Genomic DNA, 17,212 nt, shown 5'->3' on the forward strand with positions numbered 1-17,212 from the left:
AATCATGGATGTGAGTGTGAATGCTTGTGCATCTCACAGTGTTAGCCCTGCGATAGACTGTCAACCTAACTAAGGTGTACCCTGCCTCTCACCGTATGACAGCTGGGATAGGTTCCGGTCCACCAATCCCAGCTTTCATAGCTAACCCGGATTTACGATTACTATAAATACATGAGTTTGAGCTTTAGAAAAGTTTTCAACACAAACAAAAGGACAACATGTAAATTCAAACTTCGGAGTTCTGGAAAAAAAAACCTTGACCCGTCCCTAAGGAACCTCATAAAAGACTGCAAAAACAAAGCATAACTCACATCAGCATGCCAATGCAAGGACAAGGGTGTATGCTCAGCTCTAGTCAAGCAGGTAACCATATGGTGCAAGGCTCAATGCAGTGGCTTGGATTAGAGTTCAGTCCAGGTCCCATTGCTGTGTGCTTCCTCTTTCCTTTAAAAAACTTCATCTGAAATTTATTTACCACTTCTTATCCTGGAGTTTTTGTTTTATATATATAAAGAAATAAAATTTTCTTCATTAAAAAATAAGCATAATGAAGAGTACTCTTGACTCATTAGAAATTAAGACAAAACAGTCTAAAGGTACTTTATTGGATGGATAGATGGATGGATGGATATTCGTTCAAAAGCAGGGTTTGCAGAAATCATGTTAGAACAAACACCAAAGCAAATCAAAAAGAATGGGAATTGATAAATGACTTATCAATTAGATTTCTTATTGACTGTCTCACTGGCTCCACTTGGAGAGTCACCACCATCTCTAAGGTCTAAGGAGCTTAGAAGAAAAAGCTTCTGGACTTCTTTAAGTTGCTTGAATGACTGATCTGACCTGGATGACTGAGAACCTTCACAGACATATTGCCGTACATTTTGGGAGGAACACCCTTCAACTGGTGCGGGAGTATGAAAAGGAATCAAGGAAATTATCGGATTATAGGAACCATCTCCGTTTCAACTTCAAGCAACTTAAAGAAGTCCAGAAGCTTTTTCTTCCAAGCTCCTTAGACTACGATGACCTGGATGACTGAGAACCTTCACAGACACCATCTCTAAGCAGCATATCAAAGTCATTACATTTGTGCAAATTGTATGTGTGCAGTGTGGCCAAATGTTTACGCATGTTGAAGGTATTTCTCGTCTTATTTGTGTTCAGTGTTGGGGTTGTTATTGAAAAAAGTAATGCATTACACATTACTTCTTACTGTTCTTAAGAATAATGCATTATGTTACTTAATTACTCCCCAGAGAAAATAATTTGTAACACAACTTTTTATACATTACGCTCACATTTCTCCCTCTACAGGAAAGGGCAGAGCAGGCTGTACCTGCTGCGGAGACTCAGGTCGTTTGGAGTGGAGGGCCCACTCCTGAAGAAATTCTATGACTCTGTTGTGGCTTCTGCTATCTTTTATGGCGTGGTCTGCTGGGGTGGCAGCATCTCTGCTGGGGACAGGAAGAGACTGAACAGGGTGATCCGAAGGGCCAGCTCTGTTCTAGGATGCCCTCTGGACCCAGTGGAGGTGGTGAGTGACAGGAGAACGGTGGCTAAGCTGTCATCCCTGATGGACAACATCTCCCACCCCATGCAGCAGACTGTGACAGCACTGAGCAGCTCCTTCAGTGGGAGACTGCGGCACCCACGGTGTGGGACGGAGAGATTTCGCAGGTCTTTCCTCCCCACTGTGTCATGGTCCGCGGCCCGGCGTCCGGGGTGCTGCTGGGATGTCCACGCCCACGAGCGTGGCTGCTAACCCCACACCTGCATCCCATCCCAGGCGATCACCAGGTGGACTATTTAATCCTGCCCTACCTGCTGCTCCACGCCAGTCCGTAGTCGCCTCTCAGCGATCACAACTCGGCGTGTTTTTGTTTTCGAGCCACCTGCCTGTCCACCTGTCCACCTGTCCGCCTGAGATTTGGTTCACATTCAGCTTCGCCGTCTCGACCCCTTTTGGAGCTCCACCCCCCTCTGGTTCACTCGGCCCGGCTATCACCGTGAGACGCACACTCCACCTTCCCTCGTATGCTGCCTTTTTTCCGCACCCCAGTAATCTGTCTCTCTTTTTGTTTTACAGCCTCTCACAGCCCCGCTCTCGGCGTTCCCTGTGCGGTCCCTCGGTTTCTTCTGGTTTCATACGTTGTTTTTCTGGCTACCCTCACGGGACACCTTTAGTTGCAATAAAAATTACTTTCTTTATTCGCTCCTACCCTAGTGTGTGTGTTCTGCTACTGGGTCCTGCCTGCGCTCGGAACTTCGGTTCATGACACACTGCTGTCAGACTCCATAATAAAGACTTTAACTGATCAAAAACACACATCCATACATATGCAATAATACTAAGTGCAATAATCCTTTCTGTCATCGTTGTATTTTACTCAGTTGTATATAGTATTTGTATTTGTATTCTATTTTTATCTTATTGTATATTTATTTTATTGTATTCTACTGTATATAGTATTTTATTCTATTCTGTACAGTTGTGTACTGTATTTATTCTTATTGTATTCTAATTTTTGCCTCATAACTTTTGCACTGTCCACTTCCTGCTGTGACAAAACAAATTTCCCACGTGTGGGACTAATAAAGGTTATCTTATCTTATCTTATCTTAAAAATGACCTGAAACACACCATAATTACCAGTTAACAAAGTAAACCTCAAATAGCTAAGCGGGCTAACCCAGACATTGATATGTGTCTACTTCAAATGCTTTAACTACGTCACATCCAGTTTTAGAAACATCAGTGAATCCAACGTTTGTGGGATTTTTTTGGAGGGTGAAGCTAAAATGGAAGAAACACAAAACTCCACACAGAAAGAAGTCATTAGTGACTCTTTTTTTTCTGTGAGGTAACAAACCAATACATGATTGTACTGCCTATCTTATCAGTTTCCCCAAGTAAGAGATGTGATATAATTTATTCATGGTTTAAAGGAAGATATTAGTGGTAAGACATTAAGACAGAATTTACAGTTTTCTGTAAACTGGTATGTGTTAACTCTCACATCCTGAAATGTGCAGGATGTACAGCCTAAAATAGGCTGTAAAGTAAACATGTGGGTGTTTGTAGGCAGCTGACAGAGACCTGTGAAAAATGCAGCCAGTATTAGGATGTCTGGTCTTTAATATTGCCACATTAGGTTATTATGGATTATTACAATACTGGCCTGTCTAAGTTAACAAAAAGGAGTTCATAATCAGCTTCCTTTTGTTTTAAGGGAAATGTAACCAGTTAATTTATATTTGCTTCTCTCCATTTGACTGCAACAGAATAAAGAGTCATTCTGTTTGCCATAAAATGATCTCCATAATCATATCTAAACACAACTATGTCTGGTCTGTCTTATTCTGCATATGTCTTATGCAGCCACTGTGGCTCAACGGCCTAAGTCACAGGAACTCAAACATCAGCAGAAAGTCTAAGTCAGAATGCATCACTCTGCATGACAGCAGTCATTAGAAGTCACTGAGCTCTTGTTGTATTTCACCTGAGTGAATCTGAACTGTAAAGTGCACATGAAAAATTACCTGTATGTTTTCATTTTTAGGACGCATGCATTAGCAAGCTTTTGCAGCCATATGTCACCAGAACTCTGAGGTCTTCTATTCAGTGCTGGTTATCCATCCTTAAGTCTAAAAACTAAAGGTGTCAGAGCCTTTGCAGATGTTGCCCTACACCTTGAAACTCTTTGCCCTCTGATCCATGATCTACAAGCTCAATCAACTACAAAAGTTCAAAAAGAGCTTATTTTTTTGAACTGGCATTCAGGTAGCATTCTTTTAAATGCCCTTTTATTTCTAACATCCTGGTGTCCTTTTACTCCTGGTCTTAGTTTGTTTTTTTGTTTTTTTGGGGGGGCTCAGGTTTTCAGAAATCGGCAGTTACAAAATAACAACAATATAACAAATTCAGCACACACGTATATAATGCCTTTCAGTCAATGTCAAGGTTTGTGTCAACCTAATATTTGCATATTGCAAAAGAGGTCACACAGATCAAACTAAGGAGGAGACACCTGTGCCACATTCCTCATGAGGCCTTTATCATCGAGATGACGGAATGTACAAGTCTATCTGTGCTTCTGAGAAAGTAGGGGAAACATTTGACTGTGAGTAATTTTGATTGCTGTGCGCTGAATCTATAGATCTGATCAAATCTACTTGCGTTTTTGATGGATTTTGTTGGTAAGAGTCACTGTTCTCCATAAATCGTGGATTGATCAATGCTAGATGGCATGAAAAACAATAAAGTAATGAGAATGTTAACAACTATTTATTGTCTTAAAATACATAACAAAATAGTTGTGATGAATAAAAACAGCATTTTGCTTTGTACAACTATGAAAATGTTTACAGACAAGCAAAACTAATTGTACAAAAATATTGGTAACATTGATACACAATAACAAAAAAGATAAAAACAATAAAGAACATAACATCCTCACGTCAGTGTGCAAACCGTTTATACAGATGGACATGTGCCCTTTAATAAGGCAGCAAATCCTGATAAATTATTTAAATAGCAAATTTCTACAAACACACGCGCGCACGCACACACACACATACACACACACACAAAATCAGCGTCTCACAAACCACTAAGACAAACAGGACAATAATTTATCTGCTAAAAACCGCATTGGACATACGTGATAAAGCAAAATACAAAAAAAAAAAAAAAGAAATATCCCACCTTCTTATAATTTTCACTGTAGTAAATCATGGGATTGGGAGCTCTGCTGTATTTGTAGCTATGTCATGTTATATTATTTACAGCTCATGCTACAGTAGCACTAAGATGTCAATCATTTCAAAGGAATACGAAGAAGTACTTATGTTTTTGTTTGATCAAATTATACAACAGCAATGAGGTAATAATTGTACATCAACGATCTCCTTTGTTTTTCATCTCTCTCTGAAGAAAAGGCACACGGATCAGATACACTTCATGCTAAATAGCCCTGTCTGAAGAGTAACGAATTCTGGAGATAAAAGACAACGACAATGTTATGCATCCTGTATCTAAGCGTACCTGATTTGGGGTCAATTTTCACTGTGATTGGAAGGATACTTTTACTTTTTCAAAGTACAAAAATTTTGTTTACTGCCTACACTGTAGGCAAAAATCAATAAATTAGATGTATTTACATTATTTCATAGCAAATTCCCCCAAAAGTTGAGGGGGCTAAATCTCTTCGATTTCTACAGTTAGGATCTGATATAGGGAGTATTTTGGAAGAAATTTTGACTATGTGGTTATAGACTCAAGCAACTTTTTGTAAAATATAATTATCTCCATCTAATCCTGAGAGTTGTTAAGACAACCAGATGACATCAAAAAAACCAACAATACCTGTATGTAAATGATAGTTAACATAAACCAGTGCTGTCTTGCATTGCATACTTCCATAAGGCAAGTGTGACAAAACGCTCACATATGGCATCATGAAGAGCACAAGTACCCAGATAGGATACTCAAAACAGTCAGAAGATCAATATGAAATGCTGTACATTTCTCACCCGCTAGCTATCTCCAATTCCAGCTAGCTAGCTAACAGTAGCAGGGTTTTTTTCTAGCTTACACCAAACAGTGCATGTTATGGATTTGTCTGGTGTTTAGGTATGTTAAATTGAACTGTAATCTTCACTGTTGAGTAATTCTGTATTAAAAGAATCACCAAAGGCTCAAGAAGTCGCAAATTTTTACAAAACATGTTAGCTAACTCATCAAAAGCAACTGTTTTTTTTATATTAGGAACATGTTTTAGCATGTTCAGTTTGAGACAACTTTGCCGGAATTCATGCATTACGTAAGTATGCAGTGTACATACTGTGCTACTTGGAACTCTGCTCTTGGAAGTATTCAAATTGAGACAAACACAGTTCATAGTTCTTCTACCCTAGAGATTTTAGGGTAGAAGATTTAAGAACTTTCTTGTTCCATTCATGGTTAGTCTTCCACATACATTCTGTACATGCATGCAAACATTTATCCACAGCATCATATTCCCCTTATTTCTAACTTGCTCCCCTCTCAACAGTTTTCTTAAATCATTAACAACAAAAATTCCTACAAAATGTCATCTTCATTTTTTGAGTCCTCATAAGTTGTATTTCCAGGATCTACATCCTGGTCAGACTGGTAAGGCAAAGGAAATATTCTTCTTTATTTCTTTGGGAAGTCCATCTAGAAAGTGAGGCAGAAAAGGCTGAAGAGGTGAGACAGAAAGAGAGAGAGAGAGACGTAAAGACTTGGAAGTGCATAGTTGTTTATGAGGAGCCATTCCTGTACAGAGATGAATGAGGTCTTTCAGAGAGCGGGTAAAGCAGGCAGAGCGGGGATAGAAAGGTGTTGGTGACCTACAGGCTTTGTTGGGTTTTTTTTCACCTCTCCCTGCTCTTATAGATGTTAAGGATGGTGGTGGAGAAGGGGCTCTCTGATCCTCAAATGGCATTCAGCTGGTTGGTTTTCTTTCCAAACCGGCTTCAAGTTACCCTGAGGCTAACCATATGCCCTTCGCCCAGTCTGAGTGAGCATGCCCAAAAATAAAGAGTTGCGGCAATAAATCGGTCCCTGGACTTTGCATGAGAATATAGAAGTTCATACTTTATACAAAAAGGTGCATTCCTCAGAGCTTCCTGCGCCGTACATTTATGCATCTGTCAAAAGGAAGAGACATAACATGAAGAGATTGCAGAGGGTTTGTTTAATGTCTTTAATTCTAGAGTTCATTTTAATAGAACAATGTCAACTTTAGTGGTTTTCAAATAAAACTTACCTCTGCATTCATACTTGAGGTCTGAGAAGTATACCATCTCTTGTGAAAAGACAAAAAGACCTAGCCTTCCACCTGCATACGTCTTGTCATAGATGCTACCAGAATCAGCCATGATCTTCTTACCCTCATACATGACAACTCTGTGGAAATCAAGGAAAAATTAGACATTTGAATGCCAAACTCATGAAGGGTAACTACCTACAGACTCAAAATTATTTTCTGCCCACCGAATGTGTCCTGTTCTCGGCCTATGGATCAGATGCCATCTGTAGGCAGTGAAGTCTTTCCATCCAACGTTCTTTGGGTCATGCCAGAGAGTGCGAACCTAAAGCGTGTGAAAAAAATAAATAAAAGACATGAGTTTTTCTATTTTATTTAGGTTTGATTATCAAAAATAAATGTTTCAATTGTCCATGAAAGAACAGAAGTCCAATGTACCTGTCCTGGGGTGTTGCCTGTGTGCCAGAGGGCATTTCTGAGGTGCTCTCCTGGGCCGGTGGTGGAATTAACCACTTTGATGGACAGGCCAGAGTAACCTTGTGCCTTAGTTGGCTTATGTGACCAGTAGGTCTGTGTGATTTGCTTCCACATCACCACATAGAACCTGGAACTGGACTGGTAGCCAAACACAAAGCCGGCATAGTCATCATCCCTGTCAGTGTTGATGAAGAAAGTCCCACTGAAGTCCACTGCATTGAACTCATGGTAGCCTGAACAAAAACAGGTTGAAAGGGTGTCACGACAAGAATTGAATAGAAAAAAGAAACTTTCCTATTAGTCTTTGCAAAGTTACACATTTGGTCCAGAGAAATCGTTGGTACTTACCAACAGCAATGCCAGGGTCACAGTTAACAGTTTGAACCAGCTCTTTGCCCTGGTGGCGGACGACCCAGTTAGGATCAATCTGGGAGGTGCCTTTTGGATCCAAAGGAACCATCTGGAACTTGCGGAAGTCTGTCTCACTGATGTCAAAGTTCTCGGGACACACGTCATAGATGTCAGGCACATTGTCCTGATCAAAGTCATCTTTGCAAGCATCTCCACGGCCATCACCTGAAAAATACATAATCCAAATTATTTAATAATAATAATAATAATAATACCCAGGGTGTATAGATATATGTGTTCCAGCATAAAACTGCTTAGATGTATCCATGTCCAACTTTGCTCACCATCAGAGTCCAGCTGATCAGGATTGAACGCCAGCCTGCAGTTGTCTTTTTCATCAGGGATGCCATCATTGTCGTCATCATGGTCACAGGCGTCACCTTTGCCGTCCTTGTCATGGTCAGCCTGATTGGCGTTGGGAATATACGGGCAGTTGTCCAGGTTGTTCTGGTGTCCATCCTCATCAATGTCCTGGTTGCTGTCGCACTTGTCTCCCACGCGGTCATCATCTGAATCCAACTGCAAAATTAGAGTGTTTAAACATCCTAGTTAGATCTGGTTTATGGGGAAAATTGAGTATTAGCTTACTTGTACTCTATACACCACCAAATAACAGCTGCATTCATGTCTGAACATGTCTCTTTTGGCCTTTAATTGTGCGCTTCACTCTTTAAAAAGCACATCAGTTTAGACTTCCCCTCCTTCCCTTATTCTTCTCCTAATTCCTGTTGTTTAACACATTCCTCTTTCTCAGTGTAGCCCTAGCCCCCCACCACGCCTTACTGAACTAATGTGCCCTTCAGCTGCATACAGGATTTACTCCACCTTTTACATGCCATGATAATGCTTCAGCAACTACTGAAGCCTGCTTTGACTGAAAGGGAGATATAAAAGAGAGCCCGGGAGATGAATGTGGATTATTGTTGCCGGGTAAGACTGAAGCAAATGGGTAACAGCAATGCGTGTGTTTGCTTTTACACACCTGATCAGGATTATGTTCTAGTGGGCAGTTATCACACATGTCTCCCACTCCATCCAGATCTGTGTCTCTCTGGTCAACATTGTACACATAGGGACAGTTGTCCTTCTCATTCAGTATGCCTGGCATAAACGGAAATAAATTAGATGAAAAGGCAGCACAAAAGCAGAAAATATAAAAGTATTGTCTAAGAGTTATGCTGATTATTTTTTGTTTGCAGGTCTCACCATCTCCATCAATGTCCACTGCGCAGGCATCTCCCTCTCCGTTGTTGTCGGTGTCTGTCTGGTCTGGGTTGCTATTGTAGGGGCAGTTGTCGCAGCCGTCACCCACATCATCACGGTCATAGTCATACTGCCTGGGATTGTACACAAAAGGACAGTTGTCCTGTTTGAAAAAGAGAAAAATGCAGTGTTAGAGAAAGAGTCAATGACAGTTTTTAAGGTGCTGCGGTTGTAATTTCCAACTCCCTCCCTGCCCATTTACAGGGAGGGGTGATGCAGGATGAAAAGCAGCTTTATTTGTAGGCTCTCTCCTGCATCAAATGTTGGGATTAGCAGCACACAGCGCAGCTCCTTCAGAACCTCAGCATTGGAATTTGAGGTTTTGGCTCAGCCTTGGGAGAAACATTTGTTTTTCTTTTGAGCGCCACCCTCCTCTACCCTACCCCCATCTCCACCTGTCCTCTTATTAGACAACGTGATGAATGCAAAAAGATGTGCACAGGCACCGTTTCACACTTATTCCTTGTACAATCTTATTTCCTGTCTGGAAATGTTTACTTACCCTATCATCAGGAATACCATCATTGTCATCATCATTGTCACAAGCATCTCCAATGCCATCCTTATCATAATCTTCTTGCCCTGAGTTCGGGAGGTTGGGACAGTTGTCCTGAATGAACAACAACAGAGTCAGTCTCAGCCATTATAAGCAATATTTAGATATTTTCACTTTAACTCTGCAAAAACATTGACATTTCTTTGCAGCTGCTTTGCTACTACGTACTTTTTTGCAGTGGTAGGTGGCGTTTTCAACACACACCAAATCTGAATTGGGCCACCCATCCAGATCTGTGTCCTCTCCGCAGATATGGCCATTGCCAGCATAACCAGGTTTGCACTCACATCGAAACATGGGGTCAGCAAAGTGTCCAAGATAGTTACAGCGGGCATTTTTGTTACAGTCATGGCTTCCATCGAGGCAGGGATTACGGGGTGAGCACACCTGTAGATTGAAGATGAGATGAATATCAGTGGTGAGACGAGCTCTGCATAGTTTAAATTCATGACATTCTCTCCTTAGAAAGGCACATATTCATCACAACACATTAGTATGACCTCTCCCTGTTATCAGTATTTGTTTAATAAAAGTTGTCTCTCTTGCTCTGTTTTTGGCTTCAAACAGGAATCTGCTTGCCTGCTTATTAGCGGCGGCCTGCTCCACACCATGGCCAAACGGCTGGGGTCCTGAGTAACGAGTTGGGCAGGGCAAACAGTTGTAGCCTGGAACGGTGTTCTCGCAGCGGTGCACCCCATTAAACTCAAAGCACGCATCAGGAACCTCTTTGCACTGTTTTCAGGATAAAAAAAGAATCACAGTTATGGTTATGATGTTGCCTGAATTCTAATATATGACTGTAGCTGCTTTAATCATTGAACAACAGCTAAAGACGTTTTACCTCATCAATATCTTTACACTTGATCCCATTGCCAGTGTATCCTGCTGGGCACTTCCCACACTTCCAGGAACCATCGGGAAAACTTGTGCACTTGGCACCAGCAAAGCAAGGGTTGGACAGACATCCATCTGAACACAGCAATGCAGTCATCAAAATCCTTCATATGTAACCTGCTTTTAATCTTAGTAATCCTAATCTTCCAGTTATGATCTCATTGAGATGGTACACTTACGTATATTTAAAAAAAAAACTTCAATAAATAAAACCTACATTGAAGTGGATGCCAACAATAATGCTGTAAAGACTAAATTTTAAAAACATGAATAATAAAAAATACCAAATACATGGAATATGTGGAACTCCTTTAAATGATAAAATGCCTCACCGATTGGGCAGGGGGTCTTGTTGCACCTCTGGATGTCCTTGGCTTCACCGACGCACTCTTTACCGCCGTACTGTGGTGCAGGATTATTGCACAGGCGTTTCCGAGTCTGTTGACCACCTCCGCAGGTGAGACTGCATGAATCCCAGGGAGACCAGGGACCCCAGTTGCCATTGACTGATGAAGACATGAAGAAAGCATGATCAACGTCTTCTCTTGCTTTACACAGTAGCAAAATCCAACTGTAGTATGAAGAAACTTACTGGGACACGGGGACTTTGTACACGTTTCAGTTTGCCGGCCTTCTCCAACACAGTCCTTGCCTCCTAGCTGAGGAGTTGGGGAGTTGCAGAGGCGGATTCGGGTGATGACACCAGCACCACAGGTGACCGAGCATGATGACCATGGTGACCAGTGGCTCCAGCTGCCGTCCTGCTTGACTAAAGGCCACAAGACAAGGTCAGAGATCAGTTATCAAGAGCCAAAAAGTTGAACCACGGTGACATCAAATCATAAAAAAGTCACACATATTTTCTGTCTGTTCTTGTTGTTGGTTAAGTTAACTCACAGCGCTTGTCACACTCCTGGAGGTAACAGTCTCGGGTTTGCACAGAGGTGCCCTCACAGTTGTTATTGATACGGTCGCAAGAGCGCCCACGCTGCTGGATGCCACGCCCACATGACACGGAACAATGGGTCCATTCAGACCACGGCGACCAGCCGTCCTCTGCATAGTCGCTCGCTGAGCAGGAGGGAGAGGGAGAGAATATGAGAAGGAGGCGAAGAGGGAGACAATAAAAGAGCTATTGCAGCGAAGCAGCACCCCCTCGCAAACAGCCCCTAACCTTAAATGAGGAGGGGAAGCTCTAAAAGCAGTGGACTAATGGTCTGGATTTAACTGGGAGACACAGCTGTTGTGAGCATACGTAGAGGACTAACTGGAGAAATAGAAAGGCCTCCTGTCCTCAGGATGGACAGGGATGCCCCACTGGCTTATGTTTTCCAAAGAGGAAACAGCTTTTGAAAACATGACCCTGGGTCTGTAATGACTTCAGCAAGTGGCTGAGGCCGGGATGAATGCGGCTCCCAATGTTTACTTTTAGGGAAGCATCGCAGCCAAGTCTGCCAAGGTATGAAGAACATGCCACCTCCCCTCATGTAAAAGATGGCTTCACTAAACAGAAAACCAATTTTCCATTCCCCTTTAACCAATTTGGCAAATTGCAGCCATTTCAACTTAAAGATTCAAAGATGTTTTAGAGCACAAAGCGCCAATGTTCCAAACACATAAGCACCCTTTCATACTAATGCAGTTAAATCATCTTTAAAACTAGCATTTTTTCTAATGAAGAAAAAGCTTTACATCAATACATCAAGGGAAATATTTGTGGTTTTTTGTTTTATATGGCAAATAAAATAGAAACAGCTCGCTCAGGGAATGGTACAGTGTTAGCTGAAATGTCATACACTTTACACTATGTGGACCATTAATGTAACATTTATAGTGCAGGTTTGCATACCTATAATTATTTTAATTACAGTGTGTCTTTGTATAGCTATGCAGGTCATAATAAAATGTGTTGGAGATCGTAGATTAGAAATGCTTACGTGTTCCACAGCGTGGGCAGCACTCTCCATCGGGAACAGTAGCATTAGCACAGGGGATCAGGGGGCAGGAGATCTTGCGACACACAGTAGCAGAGTTCTGCAAAAGCACAGAGATCAAATTCATTTTTAAATATTTGGATATCACTCAAGTTTTGCTGCAATTTTCCTCCAAACTCAGTCCAGGCACTCAGTCAAGTCCCAGTGCTTGAATGGAATTTGAAACACTGGACCCTTCACAACGGCGTCACTAATGTGGAGTTTGTGGGGTTGTTTAAATCCATTTAAATTAGTGCATGTTTGAAGATATGTTTTTAATCGAGGCCTCGCCCATGTACGTGCAACCATCTCATTAAATTCTCTATTGGTCATGTGAGTTTAATCATGGAAGAATGAGTGAGAAGCAAGAGTTCTGGCTGAGAACGGGGACCCCTGCAGCCAACACCTGCCGACTAGGTCAGGGGAGGGTGGGAAAGAGGCCAAAGTCCTAATAATGGATATGGGTTTCAGCATGGAGCCGGACTGGGCACAGAGCCCCGAACAAGTAAAGCCAGCCTGCCAGCACAACCTGTGAGGGTTCACTATGAATGACTCAGGCATAAGAACTGCCTTTTGACTATGCATGCTAATGTTCTCCCTCCAGGAACTGATCACTGACAGGGAAAAAAGCAGAACCTGGAAGAAGTAGTCTATCTGCACAGGGAGAAATAAGCAAATGAACCCACTGGTGAAATGCAGGAAGATTTCCTCCCAAGTATTTTACATCTACATCCTCCTGTCCACTTGTCAAAGCCAAGGTCTTGTTCTTAATTATGGGCAACGGATCACTTAAGTCCCTCAAGCCCCTCAAGGCCACAGTCAAGTTGAACTTCTGACAGCAGACCTGTCATTACAACAATAAAGACTGTTGGCCTCCTGCCCAGTCGCCACACTACTTACTAATTACTGACCAGATCAGTTGTGTTGTGGTTAAGTGTGTCTGCCCATTGTGGGCTGTCATCACAGTGTGCGTGCTTGTGTGTGTGTACATGTAAAGAGAAGTCAGAGCATTGAGTAAGTCCTCCTCACACGTGTGTTTAAGTACACTGGTGGGAGTGCTGTGGAGATCTCACCTGACAAGTGCACTCGGTGCAGTCATCCACGGTCCACTCGTCTCTGTTCTTGCGAACGATGCCATTGTGGATACAGACACCACTGTGAATTCCAATGTGGGATTTAATAAGCTTGTTTTCATCCGTCTGAGGAAAAGAGAAACAAGAAAAATAGACTTATGATAATGAGTTGTTAGCTTGGTTGTTAAAAGAGAAAAAATGTGAAGCCCCTTTTAAAATTCACAAAGTAACAGAGATACAATTCTGAAGAAATGCAGGAGGTAAGCAAATTCAGCGTCAGCACAGAGGAAAGAATTATATGATGTACAGAGTAATAAACAGTAAAACTACACAGTAAAAACCATTTGCAGTTTTTCTGATACTGATTTGCTGAAATTACAGATGATTTTCTGTCAGATGCCTTCTCAAGTTTCATTCACAGTGCAGAGCTTTACAAATATTTAAGAGCTCAGTATCTCCTTTGATTAAAATACAGACAACTGTACACACATCTGACGTACACACAGGCAAACAGATAACCAGCAAAGAGGCAGACGTCACTTAGGTTCTTCTACACTGTCTTCTGGGTTTGCTCCTTACCAGCTTGCGGAGTTCAGTGGACAGCTCCTTGACCACCACACCAAGACCCTTCAGCTCTTTAAACATACTGAGCAGGTCCTCACAGGAGAAGCCACACACCATCTGCAGGTCTTCACCAGAATACACAACAGTGAGAAAAACATACTTAATTTTTATTTCAGATTAAAATTATTTAATTCTCATATAGTTTAGAAAAGTTTGCAGACTGAGTGCATCAGATGCAGCAATGCCTACCTTTAGTCTTATGGCCACTGTACTCAGTTCTGATGGCCGAGGAGCCATTGAGGTTCCTCAGGACCATGGTGTCAGTCATGGCTGAAAGAAAAATACTGCTGTGAATCAGTATACTATTTCAATGGTAATATATTAATTAATAAGGTCGAGCATAATGCCCCGCAGCAGTAAATTATGCAAAAAAGTAATTAGTTCATTCTGCATAGGCTGGAGAACATACTGTGAGACCACAGAGCTCTGAGATATTTGTAAACTGGCATTCCTTTTTGGCATCTCGTAAACAGCTTCTCGGGCAGTGTTTGGTACAGAAATCAGCAGACAAACGGAGTACACGCAGATTTCTTTGATAAGGAATTGCTCGCACTTGAGAGTGCATGGAGCAGATGAGTGATTGGTAAACACTTTGAGTACTCACCGCTTTGGCATCCTTTGTTGCGCAGAATAGCTTCCAGAGTCGTTCCAAACACAAACCGCACGTTTTGTAGGACCCCCTGCAAGTATGAGTGTGCAGTTTAAGCACCGGTACACAATTCGAAAAGTTCATCACACTCAAAGTATTTAAAAAGAAATTCCTTCCTGACATATGCTGCTCCATTCTCTCAGCTCTCACCGTGAACTTGTCCTTCACGGCTCCCTTGCCAACCCTGAGCTGCGCGCTGGCCGGAGTCTCCTGCGTCAGGATGCTCTGAATTGGCGCATCCAGTTCGGCGGTGTTCACCTCATCGCATCCCACGTACAGCTTTGCCCAGTCCTCCTGCACGAACAGCGTGATATTTTTCCACTGACCCGTAGCCAGACCCACATCTTCGATGGAAACCACCTGCTGCTTGTTCTCGGTGGAGAAAACAATGTCCAAGGTGTTCGCTTTGCCGTTTGAGACGACCTCAAACACGGGTCCGGATCCATCCTTCTTCTCCACAGTCAGGAGGCTTCCCCTGGTGCGTCTGAACTGCTTAAAGTTGAGCAGTAGGAGGAAACCCCGCTCGGCATGGATGGAATCGATCAGGTCCCTAAACGAGTTCTCGGGGACCGGGGGGATCAGGTCCGGGTTGAGGATCTTGTAGGCGGGGCTGTACGGGTCGTCTCCTTTCACCAGGGTCACCCCGTGGTTCTTGCTGGGGACTTTGACGAGCTCAAACAAGTCATACACGCTATTGTCGTCTCGACTCTCTGCGGGTGAATAACAATAAGGAGTCAGCCTTTGTGAGGCGCTGGATTTCTATTGTTTTCACTTTTAGAGTACTGCAAAACGTTTTTAAAGCCATACCAGCTCCTTTATATTCTTTTTTTTAACCTCCTAGGACCTGGCGTCCACATATGTGGACATCACATTTTGGGTTATTTAGACCAAAATATTAAATTTTGCTCTACAAGGGCCTGATATCCACTTACGAAGACATTATACTGCTACTGTTCTATCGAAAATTTAAACGAATATCCTCATAAGTGGCTCTCATGTTTCTTAGAAACAAAAATCAGGTAAAACAAAAAATCTGGTAATTCTTTGTTTTTACATTGTTTGGGTACCAATATGCCCAAATATCAAAGAGAAATCAAAATTGCATGCCATGGAAGAGTTCGGGTCTTAGGAGGTTAAATTAAAAACAAACACAAAAAACAAACACAAGCTTTCTTTCCCCTTATCTTCCACAAGAATCATACTGACAAGTTTTAACCAGTTCAAACTGAGACAAACTCACCTGCGACTCTCGCAGCCTCGCAGGTCCAAAGCATCAATAACAAAAATATCCCCGGCAGCTTCATGGTGATCTGCGGTCTGTGACAAATAACCACAAAAACACAGCAGTTCCATTTTAATTTAAAGCATTAATGATATTGTCAGAAAGAGTCAGCCTGCAGCAGGTATACACCTAAAATACAGCTGCCCAAAGAGCGATGGCTGACGCTGCTGCAAAAACACTCAGAATATTTACCACTTACCTGCTTAAAGCAGCAGGTCCAAAGTAATAAAATCCGGAAAAATCTGGAGAAATCCAACAATTAATCCCCAAGCATGAATTTGTGACGAGTTGTTTTTATGTATACATATATTTATAAAGTTCCACTGCGAAAAGAAGGAAAATAATGACAAAAAGAAATTATTGTATTTTAGTTTTTGTTATATAGAAATTTCTCCCTCCGGTGTCAGCCGCTAAAATACAGCTTTTTAAGCCGAAGGGGGGACAAAGTGCTATTTAAATAGTTTGATGCCATTCCTAAGAAGTAGCCTCGTCCAATCACGGTGAGGGGAGAAAAAGGGACGACCTTATCCTCTTAGGAGAGAGAGAGAGAGAGAGAGAGAGAGAGCGCATTTTCCACTGCGGGACCAACTTCACTGCGTTGCCTTCAGAGTCTTAATAGTCCAGTGTTTCATCTCAGCGTCCATCCATCAGCCCTCACAGGCATTTCCGTCTCACAGCTACAGCGACGTGACACATTTATAGCGACGTGTTTCTAACATTCACAGTAGAAAAAACAAGTCTGTTTTCAGACTTACTTCTGCTTTGAACTTTTTATATAAACTTGTTATATTTCTCATACTAATACTGTGGTGTATTAACTTTAAAAAATACTATAAAAATTACACAATGAACCACTTTTTTTTTTTTATACCTCTGCTTAAACAGATGAAAGCTAGATATCAGAGTATATTTGGTGTGACTTGAGCTTCACAGATTATGAGCCTCAGTTTGCTGCAGTTCCGGATCTATCCGCTAGGAGCCGACGTATTCACTCCAGAGATGCCCGAGGCATTTCAAGGTGTTGCTGCAGCACACCTGAACTGACACATTGTTTTCATTGCCATTCAGTTCAGAAGAACTATGTAATAAGGTATTATATAATTTATTTAGCATATTTGGGCATTTTTTAGTGCACCAAGCATCAGGTCTAGGCTTGATTGATTGAGGCTCAACCAAACAGAAGTGTGGGAAGTGGGAGTGACATATAGAAAACATA

The 17,212-nt window shown here is 42.0% G+C and overlaps 1 protein-coding gene across 1 annotated transcript; it reads right to left on the minus strand.

The window, feature by feature from the left end:
* Positions 1–4,269: 4,269 nt before the first annotated feature.
* thbs1b (thrombospondin 1b) lies at positions 4,270–16,432 on the minus strand. Its single transcript, XM_026142707.1, has 23 exons — positions 16,196–16,432; positions 15,955–16,031; positions 14,865–15,424; positions 14,670–14,745; positions 14,255–14,335; positions 14,021–14,130; positions 13,442–13,567; positions 12,333–12,429; positions 11,293–11,466; positions 10,988–11,164; positions 10,728–10,901; positions 10,343–10,470; positions 10,081–10,233; positions 9,670–9,888; positions 9,448–9,555; positions 8,889–9,048; positions 8,665–8,783; positions 7,967–8,201; positions 7,620–7,847; positions 7,233–7,504; positions 7,022–7,119; positions 6,795–6,934; positions 4,270–6,675 (listed from the first exon to the last, which is right to left on the minus strand). Exons 2-23 carry the CDS (start codon positions 16,016–16,018, stop codon positions 6,668–6,670), a joined length of 3,507 nt encoding a protein of 1,168 aa, XP_025998492.1. The 5' UTR covers positions 16,019–16,031; positions 16,196–16,432; the 3' UTR covers positions 4,270–6,667.
* Between the last annotated feature and the right edge of the window lie 780 nt (positions 16,433–17,212).

This window comes from Astatotilapia calliptera, chromosome 15 (genome assembly GCF_900246225.1).
Source record: "Astatotilapia calliptera chromosome 15, fAstCal1.2, whole genome shotgun sequence".
NCBI classification, from domain to species: Eukaryota; Metazoa; Chordata; class Actinopteri; order Cichliformes; family Cichlidae; genus Astatotilapia; species Astatotilapia calliptera.

Bases quoted from the DNA above. Each gene is read 5' to 3' on its own strand.
- thbs1b (XM_026142707.1), bottom strand. From the start codon at position 16,018: ATGAAGCTGCCGGGGATATTTTTGTTATTGATGCTTTGGACCTGCGAG. The intron at 10,234-10,342 runs GTAAAACGTCTT...TCCTGAAAACAG, and splicing joins AGTGTAAAGATATTGATGAG to TGCAAAGAGGTTCCTGATGC. The intron at 8,784-8,888 runs GTGAGACCTGCA...CGTTTATGCCAG, and splicing joins AGTGGACATTGATGGAGATG to GCATACTGAATGAGAAGGAC.